Source organism: Coenobita brevimanus, chromosome 64, assembly GCF_032717465.1.
Source record: "Coenobita brevimanus isolate Jiangsu-jjx chromosome 64, ASM3271746v2, whole genome shotgun sequence".
Lineage (NCBI taxonomy): Eukaryota > Metazoa > Arthropoda > Malacostraca > Decapoda > Coenobitidae > Coenobita > Coenobita brevimanus.
Window position 1 is genome coordinate 15048073 of NC_137017.1, and position 20197 is coordinate 15068269.

At 43.7% G+C, this 20197-nt stretch overlaps 1 protein-coding gene across 1 annotated transcript in view; it reads left to right on the forward strand.

Annotated features, from left to right (window-relative positions):
• CCT8 (chaperonin containing TCP1 subunit 8) overlaps positions 1-20197 on the forward strand; it is a 196929-nt gene that overhangs the window by 46118 nt on the left and 130614 nt on the right. The window contains exon 2 of the mRNA XM_080276213.1: positions 5805-5975. Within this exon, the coding sequence (XP_080132339.1) occupies positions 5805-5975 (171 nt within the window). The remainder of the gene's footprint in view (positions 1-5804; positions 5976-20197) is intronic.

A 20197-nucleotide genomic window follows, 5' to 3' on the forward strand; every position in this document is an offset into this window, starting at 1 on the left:
TAAATTTATACCAGCTAGATTGCTATTAAAACCTCTAAATTTAGCGGGAAAATTGCTTAATTGGCAACACTGCTGGCACAAGTGGTGACAATGGGTGAAAACGTGCCAGATGTCACTTTTTATTTAATTATTGGTTTCTCAAAAAAAAAAATAAATAACCTTAACCGATAGTTTTGCAAAATTTTTTTTTTTTTTTTGCACCATAAATAATGTTTGCAGGGCAGGCAAAGATGTTTCCATCTGTTGACTCCCAATTAACCCTTACACCGCGGGCATGTTTCCCACTGTTTTGCGTCTCCAACGGGGTTACTTGGGCTCCGACAGACTCTTAAAAAATATTTGCCAAAAATCAGTTATTAGTCGTAGAATATTAAAATTACATATGCATATGGCACATACCTCAGCTTTCTCCTGGGATGTTTGATGAGCCTTCGTCGATTACCGTAGGACTTGTGGAGACCTCTGAAGTTGGGTAACGAAGTCTCCACTTTACACTTCCCGACAACCCATATTATGATTACCACAGCCAGATATTAACACTATAAACACTACTCTATGATTATCAAGTAGTTTGGGATCCATACTCCTAATAAAAACCACTGTGAAAGCAATGAAAATTACGAGCGCGTATGACCTTCCCACTTCCGCTAGTTCGCTGTTGGTATTCTGTCATTTACTCATAAAACCCCTCACACTTTATATTTCTATTACTATATAACACTTATATCTACAGTCTTTATCCATAAGTTTCCTTCAGTAGTATTAGTTTATTGTCACTGTAGGGATTCAGTTTCTTTCAGTAAAATACGTAGCATTCACTTTCTCGTCCTGTATACTAGCATTGAGAGTGAATGTCACTTTCACCTTCACTCTCATAACTCATAGTATTCAGACATGCTAGAGTGAAATTTTCACTTTCATTACTCCTAGGGTATATACTCGTATTCTTATAATACTACTCATTTACATTTCTATTTACGTTCTCTATTTTATTTACGTTATTTACATTTCTATTTTATTTACACTGTGTTATGCACTGTCACTTGAAGTAACTTATAAAACTATTTTCCACTGTTCACGTATATTTACATTCATTACTTTCACTTGCTGTTTACACATTATTTACACATTACAGGTATTTACAATTCCACTTGCACTGTTTTACTCAATAGAAAGATCGTAGTCACTCTTTTATCAATTGTCAGCCCTTTACCTCTTTCCACACAAGGTTTAGTAGGGGGTAAAGGTCACAGGGCCCTTTGCATGGGGGTGGAAAGTCCCTGAAGTTAGCAAGAGCAGACAGACGTACCTCCACATTGGAAGATGAGAGTGATCTGATAAGGGTGGGCCGGGGTGGTGGCCTACCAAGGGAAATGCATTACTGCCAACGTTAGCCTCTTGACAGGAGGTAATATATAGCAGTGAAATGATTGGCAGGAAATCTAGACAATACATTATAAATTAGGTAGTTCCAGGTGAATGTAAATATCACTTAGGCTTCTCCCTTCCCTCCTTATATGTATATTTAATACAAAAATAGATTATACGGCATATTTCAAGGGGAAATAAACAGCGAAAATTAGCGAACGAGTGCATGTGAGGTATTGTCAGGTGATAATTAGCCAATTCCAGGTGTATAGCACTCTCACTTACCTAATTTCTTTCTTGTATATATTATTTGGTATAAGAATACGGCATAGGGCTTATTTCAATGGATGAAATCAGTGAAAAATTCCAGGGAAGATTTACTTAGCGTAGCACGGCCGGGCAAGCAAGAGGATAGAGTAATGGAGGGGGGATAGGTAGAGGAGTCAAGAATGGGGAGAAATGGCTAAACTGTCAACAATGGATGGGAGTACAGATGAGATTAGGAGTGCTGACTAGTGTTGGACATTGGCAGTACTGATAGATGATACAAGCCACCACTTGGAAGCCCGGGTGAATTCAAAATAACACAGAATCACAAAAGCGACGCCCTGTGGTATGATCCCTTGCTCCCAAGCGTCACGAAAGTGACGCCCCGCAGTTAAGGGGTTAAGTGAACGTTGCCAGACCCAGGGAGATTTGTCCGAAACATAAGGAAAGCGAGTCATTACTTCTTTGGGTGATCATACTGTGCAGTACACTTCCATTTGGTATGGGTATTCGTTTCACTACCACAGTTGCCACTTGGGGATGAGTGAGGCTGATCACTGTCATCTCAAATGTTAGGACTGACTTGCCTTGCCCCGGGCTCTTATGCTTCTCATGGGGCAGCACAGGATTAGATGATGATGATGATGATGATGATGATGACTTGGGTAGTGTGATGAGTAAGGATGGAAGTTTTGAGGGTGACGTGCTTGAAAGGATACAACAATGAAGAAAGATTGCTGGTTCTTTGAAAGCAATGATAAGGAACGGGGAAGTAATTATGGATGTAAAAAAGTCGCTGCACGACGGTATTGTGATACCAGTCCTAACTTATGGGAGTAGGTTGGACCTTGTTGGAAGACAAGTCAAGAGCAAGAGCAATGGAAATGAGTTATTTGAGAGGAGCATGTGGAGCTACGTGGAGAGACAGGCCAACAAAAGAGCATTGTGGTGTGAATGTGGATGTAACAGAAAGTGTTAGGAGTAATACAATGAGGTGGTTTGGCCACATGGAGAAGATGGAGAGTGAGAGGCTGACGAGGAGAGTACATGCGAGTGAGGTAGAGAGGGGTGGAGGCTAAGGATGAGATGGAGGGATGGAGTGGAGAGTTATGTGAGAGAGGGATGCGTGAGCTGGGAGCAGAGCAGTGAAATGGCGTTTAACAGGATGACATGGAGGTGATTTGTTTGTGGCCACACCTTACGGGATTGAGTCATCTCGGAGTAGATGGATAGATAGACAGTACATATAGGTTGGGTATAGGTACAGTAGAGGATATTGCTCCGTATCTGGACATTGCCCATATCTGGATATGCCTTTGGCTGTATTTTGTCAGATAATTGAGGGATAGCTGTATTATATGCTGTATTTGTTCATTTTACGTATTTCTTGTTTTGCACAAACATTTCAGCAATATATGAGGTGTTCTTGTGATGAATAAATGGATGTAAAAGCTTCCCTTCCCTTCACACTAATTCCCTCAGGCAAGGTGCTAATCGCAAGTCATATTAAATTTTAGATGCAGCAGTTTGGCCTGTACACACAGAGGAGGATCTTTATCTGGTTGGAGTCTAAAAACATCATCTTTCGCCTCTCTTTAGACACAAAGTATACCACCCAGACAACAGAAATAACTCGATGCTTGCGTAAACACAATAAACATAAAATTTGAAAAATCCTTAATGAAAACTCCTATATTATGTGCAGTACTGATTTTGTTCGTAATACACATATGTAGTCATTTCACCATTTCAGCACCACTGAATTCTTTTGTGAGGGTGTGAACTTTTGGACCACCACTTGGTGGTGGTCAGAATTAAAGTCCAAATAAAATGGAGAAATAGAAGAAGAGAAGGACAGGAAGAAGTATTACTTACAAGGAGGGTAGAAAAGTTGCAAGAGGATGGAAAAAGGGCAGAATATAAGGGGGAAGTGGTTGAAAAGATTAGGAGAAATACACTGAGGTGGTTTGGACATGTGGAGAGAATGGAGAATGAAAGACTGACTAAGAGAGTGTATGTAGGTGAGGTGGAGAGAGGGAGAGGGAGGGGTAGACCGAGGATGAGGTGGAGGGATGGAGTTGAGAGGTATATGAGGGAGGGGGGGGTGAGTTGGGGGGAGGGGAGTCAAATGGTGGGTGACAGAGTGACTTGGAGGCGTTTTGTCTGTGGCCACCCTTTGCGGGATTAGGGCGTCGGGCTATAGATAGATAGATAGATATAGAAGTGGAGGAGCGATTGCGTAAATATAGACTGGAGGAGAAAATGGAAAATGTGAGTATGTTTAAGTACTTGGGTAGTGTGATGAGTAAGGATGGAAGTTTAGAGGGTGAAGTGCTTGAGAGGGTGCAACAGGGAAGAAAGGTTGCTGATTCCTTGAAAGCAGTGATAAGAAACAGGGAAGTGAGCATGGAAGTGAAAAAGGTACTACATGACAGTATTGTGATACCAACTCTAACATATGGAAGTGAAGGTTGGACCTTGTTGGAGGGACAGAAGTCAAGAGTGGGAGCAGTGGAAATGAGTTATTTGAGAGAAGCATGTTGAGTCACATGGAGAGACAGACTGACAAATGAGGAAGTGAAGGAGCGTTGTGGTTTGGATGTGGATGGGATAGAAAGCGTTAGGAGAAACACATTAAGGTGATTTGGCCATGTGGAGAAGATGGAGAGTGAGAGACTGACAAGAAGTGTATATGAGTGAGGTGGGGGGGAGAGAGGGAGGGGGAGGCCAAGGATGAGATGGAGGGATGAAGTGAGAGGTATACGAGAGAGGGGTGTGTGAGCTGGGAGCAGGGTAATGAAATGGCGGGGGACAGGGCGACTTGGAGGCGATTTGTTTGTGGCCATCCCTTATGGGATTAAGCAACATGGAGGCGATTTGTTTCTGGCCACCTTTTACGGAATTAAGGCATCTGGCAATAGACAGATAGATAGAAAATATGGATATATCTCAGTGTGATGTTTTTTCACACCTGTGTTTAGTTTTCACTGGCATGTATCCAGTCATTTGGCAAAGTTTTTCGCACTTCATTGAGAAGAACAGGGTGGGTTGAGGAAGCTAAAAATTGCATTGCTAGGTACACCAGACGTTTCTCTTCAATTTAGCAAGAAAAAAATTCAATTTTGGGAACCAGAAAAATCGGTGCCTGGGCCAGCTTGTGGGTCCCGACAAATTCCACCGGTTTGGTCATGGAGGGGATAAGTAGGGAGCAAAGTCTCCCATACTCCTCTAATTTTAAGCACCTAGGATTATCACTTAACTTGGGGAGCCCAATTACCCATATGTATTAGGCCATATCCCAATCTGAGCCCTAAGATTCGAAACTTAATCTACTCTATCTTAGCCTAACATATTCAGACCTAACCTTTCATATGTTATCCTTGCTTAACCTTACCCAACTAAGTTGATCCTCACTTAATCAACAGAAATTATCCAAACCTAATATATTGATAAAGACTTTGAAATAACACCAAAAGTAAGACATGTGTTTGTAGATTTTACAGCAAGTTTTGCTGAAGGTTACTTCATTTGGATGATATGTCGTATCATAACATATTCACAAAGGCTCCAACATGCTTGCATGCATCAGCCTTTGTAACTTAATGGTGACTTTCCACACTGCAGCCTCCCTATTCAGTCCCTTATTCCTGAGGTGGTTGGTCACCAACCACTTTACTTTGATTGACAAACCAAATGGTTTCCTATAAACTAGGCAACGATCAATTTTACAGCTCTGGGTGGTAACCATATAACCATCCTTTACATGTTCCCTACATGTCAGCAAGTGGGTTGTCAGAGGGTTAGTGCCCCTTCCGGTAAAACAACTAACTGAGAGTCAAACGGCCACCCCTTAAGGGATTGTGGCATCTGGCTATAGACAGAATAGATAGATTAGCACATCTTTCTTTAAATGAAGCTTGCTTTTTAGTTTCTTCAGTTCACTGCAGTAGTGGGGTGTTTTGTTTTAGCATTTCAACACAGGAACAACAATTTATATGTTTTGGTGATGCAAGGATAAAATATGGTACAGTAGTAGAAATTTTTATCACAAAGATGTCAGCCATTACAGTCATCAGACCGTATATTATTGTTATGTAAGGCAAGCTGTAAGACTTAGTGTACCTATTTGAGTTTGCTGCTGCAATTCAAACTTCATTATTTCTTTATAGCACTACTCTGGTCTAGAAGAAGCTGTCTTCCGTAATATCTCGGCATGCAAGGAATTCAGCAACACCCTGAAGACTGCTTATGGACCCCAGGGACGCAACAAAATGGTCATCAACCACTTAGAGAAACTGTTTGTTACCAATGATGCTGCCACCATCATTAAGGAACTGGAGGTGAGTGGGTAGGAATAGTGTGATGAATTCAAACTGTGTAAGCCTAAATGCCAGACGTTGCTTGAATCAGGAATTGAGGCTTGATTTGATCTTGGGTTTGACTTTAGACAAGACTGGCAAAAACTGATGACAAGCTTACACAAGATGTGAGCCTCCCACAGGCATGGCATGACTTTCAGATCCAAGCTTCCACTTGGTAGGCTTGAGTATTGTGGAGCTTGACTGAGGTTGAGATATAATTTCATTAAATTTGCCTTTTGGGTGACAAGTAAGTGATGAGACCCAGCATAGTAATAGAAAATGGTTGTACATGACTAAGCCAGGTAGCTTAAGTGAGGCTTGAGTTTGGTTTGAAAGTTGGGTTTGGGACAGTCACAAGCCAAGGTGCATGGGTTAAAGCTTGGCTCAACAAGCTTGGCTATTCAGTATATACATGTGTTATTAGTGTGTAATATTAGTAAGGTTGAAATGCAAATTGTGATAAGTTGGGTGGAGAAGGTATGTATTGTGAGGGAGAGTGTCTCGAATCTTATGTATGCAGATGATACGTTGCTAGCTAATAATGTCCAAAATCTTTGTCGACTGACTAAGTTTTGTGAACATACGTTAGCATCTTGATTTGAGAGCAACTGCTGATGACTGTAATGTAATGGTTGTTAAGACAGAAGGTAGGTTTTATTAGAGATTTATCAACACCAAAATTTTGACGTATGCCAGTACCGATACCGAAACTTGTCATACTGTAGTATTGTAAATAAAAATACGAATGAAATTAAACAACACTATGTATCAATAAGAAAAAATTATAAAAGCTGTGATACTATAACTTATGTAGGCAGAAGACTGTGTGTGGATAGTGAGGGAGGGTGGTGCCTGCCATCTGAGGGCTGTGGCAGGGCCCTGAGCCACAGATGCAAGGCTACCAACCTGTCTCATATGCATCCATGGTGGCAGATGTGGCTCATTACCAAAGAATTACTGTATTGCTACGCGCCGTGTACTCAAAATATTATCTATATCTATAGCCCGACGCCCTAATCCCGCAAAGGGTGGCCGCAGACAAAACGCCTCCATGTCACTCTGTCACCCACCATTTGACTACCCTCCCCCCAACTCACCCTCCCCTCCCTCATATACCTCTCAACTCCATCCCTCCACCTCATCCTCGGTCTACTCCTCCCTCTCCCTCGCTCCACCTCACCTACATACACCCTCTTAGTCAGTCTTTCATTCTTCATTCTCTCCACATGTCCAAACCACCTCAGTGTATTTCTCCTGATCTTCTCAACCACATCTACATCCACCCCACAACGTTCCTTCACTTCCTCATTCGTCAACCTGTCTCTCCATGTCACTCCACACGCTCCTCTCAAGTAACTCATTTCCACTGCTCTCACTCTTGACTTGTTCCTCTCTTGCAAGGTCCACGCCTGGCTTCCATACATCAGGGTAGGGATCACAATACTATCACGCTGTGACTTCTTAACTTCCATACTCACCTCCCTATTTCTCATCACTGCTTTCAGTGAACCAACAACCTTCCTTCTCTGCTGTACCCTTTCACGCACTTGATCCCCCAAAGTTCCATCCTTACTCATCACACTACCCAAGTACTTGAATGCACTCACATTCTCCATATCCTCACCATCCAACCTCACTGTAAATTTTGTGACTTCATTCCTCTCAAACACCATAACTTTACTTTTGTTTACATTCACTTTCAGCTTCCTCCTCCTACACACTGTCCCAAATTCATTCACCAAACCTTGCAACTCCCATTCATCTTCACTCAACAATACTGTATCATCAGCAAACAGCAACACCGGAATCTTCCAAATCTCACCCTCATACATTAGAGCCACCCCAGCATCCACTGCCCTACCCTGCACCTCCTTTACAAACTCATCCATGTATATATTAAACAGCTATGGAGACATCACACAACCCTGTTTCAGTCCCACATTGAGATAAAAAAATTCACTCAGCTCACCATCCACTCGCACCGTAGCCCTAGCTCCTTCGTACATACTTTTCACAGCATTCAACAATTTCCCATGCACTCCATATATTCTTAATACCTTCCACATGCCTTGCCTATCTATTCTGTCATAAGCTTTCTCCAAGTCCATGAAGGCAGCATACACTTTCTTTCCCTTCTCTAGATACTTCTCCACTAAACATCTTAGAACAAATATCTGATCTACTCACCCTTTTCCCTTCCTAAATCCCCCTTGTTCTTCTCCAGCTATCTCCTCTGTCATATGCCTAACCCTATCAATGAGTTCGTTTTCGTTTTCGATTTTTAAAGGCTCCAACATGCTTGCATGTGTTGGTCTTGGTCACCTAATGGCGGCTCTCCATGCTGCACGATCCATTGCAGCCTCCCTGTTCAGTCTCTTAACCCTGAGGTCACACTTAATGACCTCGTCCCATGTCTTTCTCGGTCTACCCCTCATAACCCCACCCCCAATATTAACACTTCCCACCTTCCTCACCCAATTATCATCCCCCATCCTCTCCACATGTCCAAACCATCTCAATCTACCTCTCCTCATCACAACACCAATACACTCCAGTCCCATCCTACCATATATTTTACCAGTCACACTAAGAATGCAAAGACCCCTACGGTTACCACATACTTCTCTCTCCCCTTTTCCTTTATATAAAGGAACAGTTATACCTGATTTCCAGTCCTCTGGAACCCTTCCCTCTTCCCAAGCCAGTCTACACAACTTCCATATCCATTCTACAACAATCTCACCTCCATACCTCAGCATTTCACCACACACTCCATCAATTCCTGGGGCCTTCCCCAACTTGATCTTCTTCATTGCTTCCACTACTTCCTTCCTACTGATCTCTTCCTCCCTCCTCTCATCTCTCCTTCTCCCAGCCATTCCCCAACCACTTATGCTCGAACTGCTGTCACTCTCTACATTCAACAAATCCTCAAAGTGCTCCTTCCATCTCCTCAATTTCTCTCTGTTCTCCACCAACAATCTATCATTCCTATCTTTCACTCCCCTACTATTTCCCCTTTCACACTGCCTTACTTTCTTTACCTCCTTCCAAAACAATTTCTTGGTCTCCCTCCATTTCACACTCAGATTCCTCCCAAATTCTTCATCCACTTCCTTCTTACTCTCCTTCACGAGTCTCTTCACCTCCCTTCTCTTACTCACATATACAGTACCTCTCTCTTCTCACTCTTATCTTCTCCCCTACCTCTTCTCGCTAACCATTCACTATATGCCTTCTTTTGTTCCACAGCTCGTTTCACCTCATCATTCCACCATGCTGTCCCTTGCACACCCTTGCATCTCCTCCTCACTTAACAAACCACCTCACATGCTGCGCCTATCTCTTCCGTAAATATCTTACGTACGTCTTCCACCCCTTCCATCTGCTCTAGCTCATACCTTCCCAGTCTATCTTCCACTATGCTCTTATACTCTGTCATTTTCTCACTGTCTTGCAAATTCTCCACTCTTCTCACAGGAGCTGTTTCCTCCTGTCTTCCCCTTCGTCTCCTCAACCATTTTCTTTTCAGCATCACCTAGGCCATCACTAAGTGATGGTCCGAGACTCCATTCCCCCACCCTCTCCACACTCTTGCATCCAACACTTGTCTTCTCATTCACTCATCCACACACACGTAGTCTATCATTGTCTTTCATTCGACAAGTTCACCATCCATCCTCCTCATTAACTCTCCATGTATACCGGTGGATCATCTTATGTCGAAAGTAGGTGTTGGCTATTGCCAACCCCTTACCAGCACAGATGTCCACCAAAGCACGACGCTCACAGACATCAGCAAAACTCTGCACTAGTCTACCAAGTTCTTGTCAAGTATTTGCCAGTGGTACTGCATCATCAGCATACAGCTATCTATTGCCAGACACCTCAATCCCGTTTGGGGTGGCCACAAACAAATCGCCTCCAAGTCGCCCTGTCCCCCGCCATTTCACTCCACTGCTCCCATCTCACACCCCCCTCTCTCATATTTTTTTTTTTTTTTTTTTTTTTTTATGCGAGGAAGAAGGAACCAAAGGCCACGGCCCGCAGTTACAGTTCCTTCCAAGAGAAAAACAAAACACAATAGAGAGCCAAATTCAAGATCCGATCATTTTGAGATGCCTGGACACACTGCGTTTGAAAGACTGGAGATCATAGGCAGCAGGAAATACAGACAGAGGGAGACAGTTCCAGAGCTGACCTGTTGCATAAATGAAAGACCTGGAGTAACGGTTAACTCTTGCATTAGAGAGTTGGACAGAAAAGGGATGAGAGTTTGCTGCCAGACGGGTGCTACGCGCCCGTCGTAGAGGTGGAGGAATGCAAGCAGACAGTTCCGAGGAGCAGTGACCATTAAAGTAGCGATAGAAAAGAGATAAAGATGCAACAGTGCGGCGAAGAGACAGAGGTTGAAGGGAGTCAGTAAGAGGAGGAGAGTTAATGAGACGAAAAGCCTTTGACTCCACCCTATTGAGAAGAGCTGTATGTGGGGAGCCTCCCCACACATGAGAGTTGTACTCCACACAGGGGCGGATAAAACCTCTGTATAGAGTCAACAATTGTGCAGGGGTAAAGAAAGAGCGGAGTCGGCTTAGCACACCCAATCTCTTGGAAGCACCCATCTCTCCATCTCATCCTCGGCCTCCCCCTCCCTCTTTCCCCCTCCACCTCACTCACATACACTCTCTTCGTCAGTCTTTCACCCTCCATCCTCTCCACATGGCCAAACCACCTCAGTGTGTTCCTTGTATAACGCTTCCTATCACATCCACATCAACACCACAACGCTCCTTTATATCCTCATTCGTCAGCCTGTCTCTCCATGTGACTCCACAGGCTCCTCTTAAATAACTCATTTCCACGGCTCTCACTCTTGACATGTGTCCTTCCAACAACGTCCAAGCTTCACTTCCGTACGTTAGAGTTGGTATCACAATACTGTCATGTAGTAACTTTTTCACTTCCATGCTCACTTCCCTGTTTCTTATCACTGCTTTCAAAGAACCAGCAACCTTTCTTCCCTGCTGTACCCTTTCAAGTGCTTCACCCTCCAAACCTCCATCCTTACTCATCACACTACCCAAGCACTTAAACGTACTCACATTTTCCAATTCCTCACCATCCAACCTCGCTGTACATTCACTGACTTCACCTCTCTCAAAGACCATCACTTTACTCTTCCCTACATTCACCTTTAGATTCCGTTTCTTACACACTCTCTCAAACTCATCCACCAAGCCTTGCAGCTCCCCTTCGTCTTCACTCAACAACACAGTATCATCTGCAAACAACAGTACAGGGAGTTTTCAAACACTATTCTCTCTCACCAGGGCCACTCCAACATCCACTATCCTACCTTGTACCTCTTTTATTACCCCATCCATGTACAGATTGAACAACCATGGAGACATGACACATCCCTGCTTCAACCCAACTTTCAAAGAGAAAAATTCACTTAGTTCACCATCCACACGCACTGCAGCCTTCGCACCATCGTACATACTCTTCACAGCATTCAACAACTTCCCATCTACTCCATATATTCTTAACACTTTCCACAATCCTAGTCTATCCACCCTGTCATATGCTTTCTCCAAATCCATGAAAACCGCATACAACTTCTTTCCCTTCTCTAGAAACTTTTCCACTAAAGATCTGAGAATGAATATCTGATCTACACAACCTCCTCCCTTCCTAAATCTCCCTGTTCTTCTCCAACTAATTTCTCTGTTCTTTCTCTAACTCTGTCAATAAGTATCCTACCATACACTTTTCCTATTATACTAAGAAGACAAATGCCCCTATGATTACCACACACTTCTTTTTCCCCTTTTCCTTTGTACAAGGGAATAATTATACCTGACTTCCAATCCTCCGGGACTCTACCTTCCTCCCAGGCCAATCTGCACATCTTCCACATCCATTCTACTACTATCTCTCCCCCATTCTTCAGCACTTCACCACACACTCCATCAATTCCTGGGGCTTTCCCCGATTTAACTTTCTTCATTGCTTCCACAACTTCTATCCTACTGATTTCTTCCTGTCTTCTCACCTCCCTCCTTCTCCCAGCCATTCCCCAGCCACTTATACTCGCATTACTTCCATCCTCCACGTTCAACAATTCCTTAAAGTGTTCTCTCCATCTGCTCACTTTTTCTCCCTTCTCCACTAGTAATCTACCATTTCTATCTTTCACTCCCCTGCTAACTTCACTTCCACCCTGTCTTACTCTTTTCACCTCTTTCCAGAACATTTTCTTACAGTCCCTCCACTTTACACTCAAATTCCTTCCAAATTCCTCATCCACTCTCTTCTTACTCTCTCTTACTAATCTTTTCACCTCTCTCTTTCTTTCTACATATAACTCTCTCTTCCGCCTCTCAACTTCTTCCACGCCCCTATTTGTCATCCATTCATTGTATGCTTTCTTCTTTTGTGCCACAGCCCGTTTCACCTCTTCAGTCCTCCACGCTGTTCCTTGCATCCCCCTCCGTCTTCTCTTCCTTCCACACACCACATCACATGCTGCACATATTTCTTCTGTAAATATTCTACACACACCTTCCACGTCCCCCATCTGCTCCAATTCATATTTGCCCAATCGTTCCTCCACTTCTCTCTTATACTCTGCCTTTTTCTCATCCTCTTGTAACCTTTCCACTCTCCTTGCAACTACTCCTTCCTCTCGTCTTTCCCTTCTTCTATTCCTCCATCTTACTTGAACTTTAATTCTGGCCACCAGCAAGTAGTGGTCAGAAAGTCCACTCCCCCAACCTCTATAAACTCTTGCATCCAATATACATCTTCGCATCCTTTCATCCACACACACATAATCAATCATTGCCTTCCTTTCACTCAGTTCACCACCCACCCTTCTCATCACTCGCCATGTATACCTGTGGATCATTTTATGCCTGAAGAGGGTATTGGCTATCACCAACCCCCTCCCAGCACAAATGTCCACTAACGCACTCCCATTCTCATCTACCTCGGCAGGCACACCCCACTCACCAACTATTCCATCCACCTTCACATTCCCAACTTTACCATTCATATCACCAATCAAAAACACTCTCTCATTCCTTCCAAACTTTTCCATGCACACTTCTACATTTGTCCAGAACTCTTCTCTCACTCTTCTAGCACGATCTTGCGTTGGCGCATACACACACACAATCGCCCACATTTGTATTCCAACTTTCAACTTTACCCACACAATCCTTGATCCAACTGATCCATACTGTCTTATGCTCCTCTTCCATCTTTTACTCACAACTATACATACTCCTTCCTTTGCCCTCTCATTCTCACCTACTCCTGCACATATACCCCATCCATACTCCCATTCTCTCACACTTTCTCCTCTCCATTTTGTTTCAGTTATTCCACATACATCCACTTTCGCATCCTCAAGCACCTGGACAATCTCTTTCTCTTTCACCTCATCATTTGCTCCCCTTACATTCCAAGTTCCAATTGCAATGTCCTTTGTCCGGTCCTTGAACGCCTGTCTTGTAACCACTCTAGCCACTTCTTCCTCCTTTCTTCCACTGCTCTCTTAACCTCTTCATCCCACCATGCCATACCTTTCTTCTTCTTTGTTGTTGCTCCTGCCACACCACACACCACTTTGGCATTCCACTAAGCAGTCCATACATGCATTCCACAGGTTGTTGAGATCAGTTTCATTCCAATTCACTTATTCTAATTCCATGCTTAATTTAGTCTTGTATTCATCTGTCATTTCTTTGATTCTCAGCTTCACGACTTTCAGTCATTCTCCCTGGCTACTCCTCTCTTGCCTGGTCCACCTCACTGCTCTCAACTTGATCATGCATACCACAATTATATGATGTGACAGACCTCCACATCATTCTCTCCTGGCTCTTATATCAGCAACCATTCCCATCATCATCCTCTTTATGAGCACTTAATCAATCAGTCTCCTTTTAACACGATCTCTGTTCCCTCAGTTCCATGTACATCTTTGTGTTTGAAATGTGAGTTACCAATGCACAACCTTTTTCCTGACGTCCTTCAGCTGCTTCTCATTATCATTTTCTCCGGGTACTCCATTACAACCCATTATGTTATCCTCAGGACCAGTGCCTACCCTTCCTTTCATATCGCCCATTCCAGTCACTTTATAGCTCCTGGGCATTTCTCCCACTGTTTCATCCAGCTCATCCCAAAACCTGTTGTTCTCACTCTGGTCATCACATGGTGTATTCACTGCAATCACTGCCACTTTCACCTTCTCAAATTTCAACTTGACATACATACATCTCGAGCTGACACATTTGTAATGTCTCATCCCACTCTACCACACCTCATTCAACAGAGCGACTCCTTTCATTTTTCTCACCTATTCATGCACGATCTTACACATTTCACACCCTCCCACTCCTCCACTTCACACCTTTTCATATTTGTTTTACACAATGCCATCATGGCGTATCTTGCACTCTGGAACACGTTCACCACTTTCACCCTCATGATTTCCTCATTCACACCTCTCACATTCCACATGGCCGTGCAATCTGCTCATTTGGTTGGGGCCCTGTACAGGTATTGGGTCCTCTGAGGCTCTCCGAAACATTTGCCATGATTAAATGATTTTAGATAGGGGAATCTGAGGGATAATAATAATAATAATCTGGTGTTTTGTTTCTCAAAAAGCGCCAGTTCTTCTTTTGGAAATTCACTAGCACTTGACCCGCATACATTATTTTTACAATTACAAGAATTTTGACGTCTCTCATGTATAATTCAAGCTACATATATACAGTCACTACTCGTTATACGATGGGGTTACGTCAGGTCATACCTTAACGTATAATGATTTTTATTGTAAATTGGGAGATTGAAACACATTATAAAAGGGGGGTTATGTCAACTCAGCTTCCCAAAGTCACATACCCAAGACTGAAACAAAAATGACAACCCACCTTAATCACTTCCTGTGTTGATCCAAGTCGTCTCCAAGACCAAAACAAATACTATCACACCAATACAGGCGGCGTTACTCACGTACAGTGAATCGTTGCAACAACACAACAGTCGCACTTGCGTAACATTTGCCTAGTGCTACACAATGTATAGGCTTACTGTAGCATGATGCTTGGCTGAGAGGTGACGATAGCAGGGGGGCACACTTGAATGAGTGGAAAAGACAGGGCTTTGAAGGGGTGGCGGGACTGCAACTGAACCAAAACAATGCTCTGCACACTAGGGCCGCCATCTTGCCTGAGACAAGTGACTGTCACCTTGCGTGTGCCTGGCGCTACGTACGAAATTTTCCGAGGGCAATATTATTATAGCGGGAAATTCACACAAATCAGATTTTGGGGTGGAACTTTTCTGTTATCGTTGTAGCGAATTATCGTATACCGAATCAACGTAAAATGAGTAGTGACTGTATATGAAAGTGGCAATAATTAAACCCTTTAATCATCTGTCATAGTACCTCTCTCCAGGTCATAGCATTTTGAAAAAAGAAAGGCTTTCAGTTGTCTCTTAAAGGATTCAGCAGAAGAGAGTTGTCTTATGGACAGTGGCAATCTGTTATATAATCTATACACAAAAGAATGATCAGAGAGAGATGACTGGTGAATGGCTTCAGGCTCGTTAAGACGCAAGGAATCATCTTCACTTTGTAACATCATACCCGGGTGTGCCGATGGGAGTTTTAATAATTCAGCAAGATACTTCAGTTCACCATTCTTAAGAACCTTGAGTGTAATAAGACAAAGTTTAAATTCAAGTGTAGCCTTTACTGTTAACCAATGCAACTCAACCAGGAACGGGGTAGTCGAGGTTCTCCGTGGGAGACCAAAGATAAGCCGTGCTGCCCTGTTCAACACAGACTGAACTTTTGTTAGTATATTATTTGGAAGACCAACCCACAGTGAATTACAATAATCAACACGAGATAAGACCACTGCATGGACCGATGTTAAGAGGCACTACCTGTTGAGGAATTATCTCACAGAGTACAGATTTCTGATATGCAAGTTACACCCTGTGACAACCTGATTAATATGTTCTTTGTAATTTAACCTTGAATGAAAATAAACACTCAGATTTTGAACAGAACTGACTGGATGAAGCTCTGACATGCCAGTGTTCAAAGCCAGAGCATTATCAGAGTCATCACCCCTTCTTTTTCCTTTGATGATGATGATCTCAGTTTTACCATCATTCAGCTTAAGTTTCCTCTTAGCCATCCAGATCTTAATATCAGACATTAGAGATTCAAGCTTTGTCTTAGTATCGTTGATATCTCACCTCTTAACACAGAGCTGGGTGTTGTCAGCATAAAAATGATAGGACACATTGTGAGCATCAAGTAAAGACGATAAACTACTTGTGTAGATAGTAAACAGAGTTGGACCCAAAACTGATCCTTCAGGGACTCCAAATAGAAGGGGAGCAGGGTCAGAGCTAGCATAATCAACAATCACTCTCTGAGATATGTCCAACAGATACAACTTAAGGAACAAAAGGGCACTATCACGAACGCCATAAAAATACAGATCATCCAACAGTAGTTTTTGATCTGCTGTATCAAAAGCTGCAGACAGATCCAACAGAACTAGGACAGAGGACATCCCACTTCAAGTGTTTGCCACCAAGTCACTATGAATCCTTGTTAGTGCAGTTTCAGTTGAATGGTATTTTGTGTATGCTGATTGAAAAACAGGAATAACTCTGTTGTGTTCCAGTAATGATGTGAGTTGATCGAGTATGGCCCGCTCAGTAATCATGGATAAAAAATATAGGTTAGAGACGGGATGATAATTTGTCATGCTCCCGACATCAATGCCAGGTTTCTTAATTAGGGGCCTAAGCAAAGCATGTTTCTCAGACTGCTCAAAATTACTTTCTAAGAAGCATCTGTTTATTATGTTGCAGATAAATTCTGTAGCATACTCATACACATCGGGCAGTTGTGACATGTTACACGGATTGAGTGGGCAAAATGTTTTATTAAGTTCTCTGATGTAACATTTGACTTTGTTTACATCCAGCAGATGAAATGTTGAAAGCAAATGATCCCGGACCGTGGCTCAAAATCAATTGAGTACGCTTCGCTAAGAGAACTGCTGTCTAAATCACTTCTTATGCAAGGGATCTTAGTTGTAAAAAATGAACCAAAATCAGAAGCCAATTGGGATCAGATACAGAAGTTAGTTTAACCCATCCTGTCTGGGTGACATGTATACAGTACATGTCCTCCCGGGTCCGTCCGGGTGTCATGTATAAATGATCTGGTAATTCGCGCCATTGTTTGAATACTCAGCTGATTATTTTCACCACCCGCACCCATTGGCAACCCCCCACACACTTGCCAGTTATGTTCTAGTTGCCTGCCTACCTCCGTGATGGATAGGCCTATGCTTAAAGATATTCCTGTGTCCCGACCCTCGGCTGCCTGCCCGCGCCCTCTGACTTCCACTCCTATGAAGTCCAAAGACCCTCAGAGGAAAGGCCTTAGTGATAGTGCAATAAGAAGGGAGTTAGATGTACCATTATCGCCATTTGTGAGTGAGGAAAGTGACTCTCCTTTGATGAACCAGACTTAGCCATGTTGTGTAAGGAAAAATACACGTCAGAGGAAGAGAGTGACTGAATTCGCCACTGTGTGGCGTTATTTTCCGTCTGCAGGATCATCAGCCTTTTCTGATGATGATCAGATATAGTTGATGATCCTGCAGAGGGTGATATATGCACAGCGGAGAAAATGGCGGGGGAGGTAGGGAGTGAAGGAAGCGAGGAGGCTGGCAGGAGGAGAAAACACCACAGGCTGAGCCGCCGGGCAGGAGAGCGGCGTAGGGTGGAATTTTCCACCTATACACCATCACCACCATGTTCACCCACACGGCCTGCATCACTTCAATCACCACGCCGACCTGCATCACTCCAGGCCTCACCATGCCAACCTGCCTCATCATGTGTATCACCATGCCGACCTGCCTCACTTCAGGCCTCACCACGTGCATCACCACGCTGACGTGCCTCACTTCCGGCCTCACCACATGCCTTACCACGCCGACCTGCCTCACCACGTACCTCACCACACTGACCTGCCTCATCCCCTGCATCACCAAGCTGACCTGCTTCACTTCAGGCCTCATCACATGCCTCACCACGCCAGCCTGCTTCACTATGGACTTCACGACGCCGGCCTGCCTCACCACGTGCCACTTCACCACAGCCTGGCTCATCTGGATATGTTGGTGCAGGTGCACGCCGGCAGGCATGTGCCTGCCGACGCCTTTCACCAACACCATCACCACCACGATCACCATCACCAGCATCATCATCTGCCTCATCTAGTGGTGAGTCGGCGGAATCGCCACCACGCCACCATGCTAGGGGCTGTGGCAGGGCACAGGGCAGGGCACGTGCACGGCAGGCAAGGCAGGAACCACGGACTGGTAGGTTTGAAACCTTTGTGTGAGACGAAGGGACGGGGTTTCAGCCTGAAATACCTGTTTTTGATGACACAAACGCAGGTGTGCAGCCAGAATTTCCCAGCAACAGAGCTTCTTCTGCAGTGGACTTCTTCCTTGCTTTTTTCACAACAGCAGTGATGGAGTTCATTGTGAAAGAAGTGAACAGTTTCAGGGATTTCTGCTGCAATTGGGCTGAAACCTCGCACGTGAGAGAGTGCGAAAATGAAGGAATGGGCTGCAATGAGTGTTAGCGAAATGTATGTTTAGTTAGGCTTGATAGTGTAGATGCCTCACGTTAGGAAACATAACATACATGATTACTGGCTCGTGGACGATACTGCTGCGACGCCAGTATTTGGTAAGTACAGTATATGCCACGTGACTGATATCTTGACTTCTTGAGGTATCTACATTTTTCCACCAATATGGGCCCACATCTGAACAATAGGCTGTGGAAAATTCGCTCGATTCTAGAGATGATGAAGGAGAAATTTCTATCATTTTTCAGGCCATTTCAGAAGGTTGTTATCGACAAGTCGCTTGTTTTGTTCAGGGGACGTCATGCCTTCATTCAGTACTTTCCTTCTAAGAGACATCGTTTCGGAATATAGTTCTTTGTCTTGTGTGATTGCAAGACTGGGTACGTGCTTGATTTCATTGTGTATACAGCAAGTGATGCGGTGTTGTCAAAGGACGACCGCCATGGTTTCTCTGGCTCTGTGGTCAAGAAACTAATGGACAGGTACTTGGGTGGCAACCATATCCTTTACACTGATAATTATTACACGGCACCAAGACTTGCAAAGTACCTACAAGAACACCAAATTGGATTGTGTGGCACTGTCCATGCAAAGAGGAAGCATTGGCCATCCTTTCCCAAAGGTACCGTGAAAGGGGAGTGCAGGACCTTGCAATCAGGTAAACTCCTGGCCATTCATTGGCATGATAAGAGAAAGGTGACTATCCTCTTCACGGTCCATGAAGGTAGGTTGATTGACACAGGTAAGGTCGATAGAAGAACAAGGCAGCCAGTCTTCAAGCCTGATGCTGTTCTGGACTATAACGTGAACACGCGACTCGTCGATAAATCAGATATGCAGATCGGCAAAAATCGACTGTCTGAGGAGGTGCTGTAAGTAGTATAAGAAGGCATCCCTACATGTATTGGACATCTGTGTACTGAATGCCTTCATTCTGTACAAGGAGGTTACACAGACCAGTACATCCCTCAGACGTTTCGAGAACGATGTGATTTTCAGCCTTCTGGAGAGGTTTGGACTGGTTATTCCTTCTGTGAAACGTAGGCACAGTGAATAGCAACTGCCAGACCGCCTGCAGTGCAGGGACTACCTCAGCAGGCATTTCATGGAAATCTTACCTTGCACACCTGCAGGCAAAGAAGCCTTCCGGCGTTGCTTTGTTTGTGCCAATTTATCGCACCAACCACAGCAACGGCGTATGACGAAGTGGTGGTGTGCTGAATGTGAGGTTGCACTGTGTACTGACTGTTTCTTTGATTTCCACGCAAAGACCAAGTGGTAGGAGTCTGGGTATTATGATTAAGTTAGTTTTGTACATACTGTTATGTTTTTTGTTGAAATAGATAATATGATTTCACTGCTCTGCGTATATTTACGTGAATAATGGAGGCGGAAAGTATGTTTCATGATAAACTCGCGGCCTTATTTTATTTGGGAAACATTTGGTTATACATAATTATGTTGGAAAATTATAACTCAA